At 49.7% G+C, this 5,133-nt stretch overlaps 1 protein-coding gene across 1 annotated transcript in view; it reads left to right on the top strand.

Moving 5' to 3' along the window:
- Positions 1 to 5,133, top strand: part of FBH1 (F-box DNA helicase 1) — a gene marked incomplete at its 5' end in the record, with an annotated part of 17,378 nt that overhangs the window by 8,583 nt on the left and 3,662 nt on the right. Inside the window, 6 exons of the mRNA XM_015827997.1 lie at positions 424 to 510; positions 1,319 to 1,455; positions 2,888 to 2,987; positions 3,072 to 3,196; positions 3,868 to 3,928; positions 4,035 to 4,229. Coding sequence (XP_015683483.1) covers positions 424 to 510; positions 1,319 to 1,455; positions 2,888 to 2,987; positions 3,072 to 3,196; positions 3,868 to 3,928; positions 4,035 to 4,229 — 705 coding nt within the window. The remainder of the gene's footprint in view (positions 1 to 423; positions 511 to 1,318; positions 1,456 to 2,887; positions 2,988 to 3,071; positions 3,197 to 3,867; positions 3,929 to 4,034; positions 4,230 to 5,133) is intronic.

Raw genomic sequence — 5,133 nt, 5'->3', positions numbered from 1 at the left:
CCAATCACCAGGAGACTGGGAGTTCTAGTCCCGCCTTAGGAATGAAAGCTGACTGGGTGACTTTGGGCCAATCACCAGGAGATGGTGAGTTCTAGTCCCGCCTTAGGAATGCAATCTGGCTGGGTGACTTTGGGCCAATCACCAGGAGACTGGGAGTTCTAGTCCTGTCTTGGCCAGTTTAAGACTTGTGGACTTCAATTCTCGGGAATTTCCCAGCCAGCATCTTGGGAGTTGAAGTCCACACATCTTGTAAGTGGCCAAGCTTGGGAAACCCTGTATTCAGAGAAAATATAACACCATGCTTCCTTTTTAAATAGTGGGCTCTGTTTCCGTTGTAACACAGGAGTCCCAGACCAGAAAACCGCAAATGTTGCTTTATTGTGCGCTGATGTTGATTTTAAGCATCGGTCTTACGTCTTTTAGGTTACCTGAAGCTTTGGCAACTCCAGAAGCCTTTGCTTTCCGGCTACGATGTCATCTTGGTGGATGAGGCCCAAGACTGCACCCCCGGTGAGTGAGGTTTCCCAAGTACAGGTAGTCCTCGGCTTACGCCGTTTCGCTTAGTGACCCTTTGACATTACGACAGCGCTGAAAAAAGGGACACGGTCGTTTTTCTCACGACCGTTGCAGCATCCTCACGGTCACGTCATCAAAATTGGGAGCTTTGGCAACTGATTCATATTTACGACGGTCGCAGTGTCCCGGGGGGGTGTCACGTGATCCCCTTTTGCGACCTCCTGATAAAGCAAAGTCCATGGGGAAGCCAGATTCACTTAACAACCGTGTTGCTAACTTAACAACTGCAGTGATTCGGTTGACAGCTGTGGCAAGAAAGGTTGTGAAATGGGGCAAAATTCACATTACAATTGTCTCGCTTAGCAGCTGAAGTTTTGGGCTCAATTGTGGTCGTAAGTCGAGGACTGCCTGTCAATGGTCGGATTGGTCTTTTTGGTGTCACAGGGAAATAATTCTTAAGACCCCTTTGCAGAGGAGACACGTCTAAAGGAAGGTTCCTGGCTGACTGGGGAATTCTGGGAGATGAAGTCCACATATCTTCAACTTGCCAAGGCTGAGAAACAGTGATCTACTATTAGGGAAAACTCTGTCAGATCCATGGATTGTCAGTTTTGGGGTAGAGGGGTGCGATTTCTTCTAGACCCCTCTCCTGTTTTGGAAACTCCAGGTCCCATCATTTATGATAAAGATGAAAAAATTAAAATCCACAGCTCATAAAAGCCACTCTCTCTTTCTGAGGGTCTTGTTCCTGTGAGAACGTTGGTCTTGGCCTCTACCTCAAGCTTCTTTTTTCTTTCTCTAGCTGTTATGGACATTGTCCTCTCGCAGCCATGTGGTGTGATCTTGGTGGGAGACCCACACCAGCAGATCTACACCTTCCGGGGTGCTGTCAACACACTTTCTGAAGTGCCCCACAGCCGCATCTTCTACCTGACACAGGTAAGCCGAGGCAGCGTGGCAGGCTAGCTGAGATGTTTGACTTAGGGTTATGGTCCCAAAGATGGTTTTCCAGGAGGCAACTGGACTTTCTTGTTTTTCTTTGAAGACGTTTCGCCTCTCATCCCAGAAGCTTCTTTGGTTCTGACTGGATGGTGGGGAATGGAAGGATTTATACTCCTTGCAGACAGTTGGTTATTTGCAGTCTTTTAGAGAGTCGTTGAGGCCACTTGGAGGCTTGTCTGTGTCCTCAGGGTCAGCTGAGTGGTGCAAATGGGTGTCCCAACCCTTTCAGCAGTTCCAAGAAGGCTCCACACCCATTTGCACCACTCAGGTGACCCTGAGGACAGACACCTCCAAGTGGCCTCAACGACTCTCTCAAAGGATGCAAATGACCAGCTGTCTGCAAGGAGTATAAATCCTTCCATTCCCCACCATCCAGCCAGAGCTGAAGAAGCTTCTTGGATGAGAAGCGAAACGACTTCAAAGAAAAACAAGGAAGTCCAGTTGCCACCTGAAAAAAGCACCTTTGGGGCAACCTGGATGACGGAGAATCTCCGTAGACTTTGAGATGTGGGTTAGCTGTAGACTGAAGATCCAGAAGATCCAGTTCTTAGCAATTCATGGGTCTTGTTGTGGGTCCCCTCCGGTTCCAACTGAAAGCTATCTCACAATGGCAACTATAGACCAATCAGTCTCCTTAACGCAGTCAGCAAGCTCGAATTCCAGGACTGGCTGAAACAGGAAGACATATTTTCTGAGGAAGCTGTCTTTAGGGAAGGTGTGGCCTAATGGATAAAGCACCAGGCTAGAAAGTGGGAGATTGGGAGTTCTAGTCCCACCTTAGACATGAAAGACTGCTGGGCGACTCTGGGCCTATCACCAGGAGGCAGTGAGTTCTAGTCCCGCCTTAGGGATGGAAGCCTGCTGGGTGACTCTGGGCCAATCACCAGGAGACGGTGAGTTCTAGTTCCACTTAAGGCATGAAAGCCTGCTGGGTGACTCTGGGCCAATCACCAGGAGACGGTGAGTTCTAGTTCCACTTAAGGCATGAAAGCCTGCTAGGTGACTCTGGCCAATCACCAGGAGACGGTGAGTTCTAGTCCCGCCTTAGGCATGAAATCCTGCTGGGTGACTTTGGGCCAATCACCAGGAGACGGTGAGTTCTAGTCCTGCCTTAGGCATGAAAGCCAGCTGGGTGACTCTGGGCCAATCACCAGGAGACGTTGAAGTCTAATCCTGTCTTAAGCTAGAGAGCTGGTTGGGTGACTTCGGGCGAATCCCTAGGAGACGGTGAGTTCTAGTCCCACGATGGGCACAAAAGCTAGCCAGCCATAGCTGAAGGGGGAAGAAAGGCCAGCAAATTGCACATATATTACGGGTTCCAGATTTTGCGTCATTGGAGGATTCTGTTTTCATTTCCACCCTTCCGCAGAGTTTTCGCTTTGGCTCCGAAATCGCTTACGTTGGCGCGACCATTCTGGACGTCTCCAAGGGAGTCCGGAGGAAAACGCTGGTGGGGAACAAACAGGAAAGTGAGTCTTTGAAGCCAGTCGTCCTTTTGTTGCTCCAGGTGAGTCTGGCTAGGCGGGACTGAGGCGGTGCTCTCTTTTCGACAGGTGACGTCAGTGGGGTCGGCGTGGAGGGGAAGGTGGCCCACTTATCCCGGACCAACAAAACTGTCTTTGAGGATGCTGTGAAACTTACCCGTGGAGACGCACCTGCTAAGATACACTTGCTCGGGGTGAGTGTGAGAAGGCACAGGAAGGACGCAGTAGGGGTTCCTCCCTCCCTCCCTCTTTTCCTTCCTTCTCTCCTCTTTTCCTTCTTCCCTTCTTCCTTCCTCCCCATCTCCTTCAGCCCTCCCTCCCTTCCTTCCTTCCTCCCTCTTTTACTCCCTCCCTTCTCTCTATCTCCTTCCTTCCTCCCTCCCTCCCTCCCTCCCTCCTTCCTTCTTTTCCTTTCCTTTCCTTTCCTTTCCTTTCCTTTCCTTTCCTTTCCTCTCCCTTCTAGCACTCATGATGTTACCTAGTTGGGTCATGAAACGTCTGCAAGAAAACTACCAAGCTTGGTAAGCACCAAGGACTCCACAGTTCTTCTTCCTTCCTCCCTCCCTCCCTCCTTTCTTTCTTTCCTTCTTTCCTTCCATCCTCCTTCATACTCTTCCCACCCTGCTCCATTCCCTCCCTCGTTTCCTTTCCGTCCTCTTTGGGGCAGCCCCTCCAATTTTGCAAGGCTGCTTTGTTGAGGGATGTGTTGCCAAACCAGTGAATGCTGCCGGTGCATCGTACCCGTTTGGAAGGGCATTAAGGAGCCCCGAAGGGCGGACCGATAATTAACAACTGTGCCTCGGACTACAAGTCCCATCTCACAGGGCTCTCCTTGACGTTGTTCCTGTTGTCCTCTTTTCATCAGGGACTGAAAGTTTTTGGCCTTGAGAAGATCCGTGATCTCTGGAAGCTCCTTCATCCGGAATGTGAGTTTTTTCCCCAGCCGGTGTTTGTGTAGATGCCCAAGTTGTGTAGCGGCAATGTTCGAAGTACAATCCTTAATAGGATCTCTCTCTTGCTTGATCTTCTCAGTGAAACTCGAGATAAAGGATCCATTCATCAGGAGGTGGGCTGAGAAGGGCTTGGCCAGCATCAAGGACTATGCTGACAAAGCAGAAGACAAACAGCTGGAAATAAAAATTGCAATTGTGGAGAAATATCGGGATCGTATTCCGGAGCTGGTGAAGAGAATAACCCGATGCCACGTCTCGGCTCCAAAGAAAGCAGGTAGAAATCACGCGCGAACAAACAGATCCACGCATAGAGCATTCAAACTAGCTCCTTTATTATAATAATAATAATAATAATAATAATAATAAAGTTGGAAGGGACCTTGAAGGTCATCGAGTCCAACCCCCTGCTCAGGCAGGAAACCCCGTACCATTTCGGACAAATGGCCGTCCAATCTCTTCTTAAAAACATCCAGTGTTGGAGCATTCACCACTTCTGGAGGCAGGTTGTTCCACTGGTTAATTGTTAATTATTGTCTGCTATAATACAGGGAGTCCTCCACTTACGACGGTTCATTTACTGACCGTCCAAAGTTACAACTGCGGTAAAAAAAACCCTGTCTGGTGACCGTTTTTCACGCTTAACAACCCTTGCAAGCATCTCCCATGGTCCCAATTCGGATGCTTGGCAACTGACTCGTATTTGTGACGGTTGCAGCGTCCCCGGGTCGCGTCATCCCCTTTTGTGACCTTCCGACAAGCAAAGCAAAGCCGGAGTCACTGAACAGCCATGTGCCTAGCTTAACCACGGCAGCGAGTGACAACAACCGTAGGAAAGGTCGTAAAAATGGAGCAAAACTGGCCTGACAGCTGTTTGGCTTAGCAGTGGAAATGTTGAGCTCAGTTGTGTCGTACGTTGAGGACTAGGTATACAGGAAGCTGTCCAGAGAGGCAGCTTTTGCATCGGAAAGGTCAGAAAAGGCTCAAGGACATTTGGGGGTTCAAATGGGATCGTGGGAGGAAAAGAAAATGCGTAAGAGATACATGAACCTAACTGATGGTGTTCCCTAGTTGGGTCATGAAACGTCTGCAAGAAAACAGCCAAGCTCAGAGAGCACCAAAGTCCCCCAGAGTCGTCGTCGTCGTCGTCCTCCCCCTCCTCCTCCTCCTCCTCCTCCTCC

The sequence above is a fragment of the Protobothrops mucrosquamatus genome, unplaced genomic scaffold, assembly GCF_001527695.2.
Source record: "Protobothrops mucrosquamatus isolate PMUCROS unplaced genomic scaffold, P.Mucros_1.0 scaffold4135, whole genome shotgun sequence".
Taxonomy (NCBI): domain Eukaryota; kingdom Metazoa; phylum Chordata; class Lepidosauria; order Squamata; family Viperidae; genus Protobothrops; species Protobothrops mucrosquamatus.
This window is presented reverse-complemented; position numbering and strand designations above follow the sequence as displayed.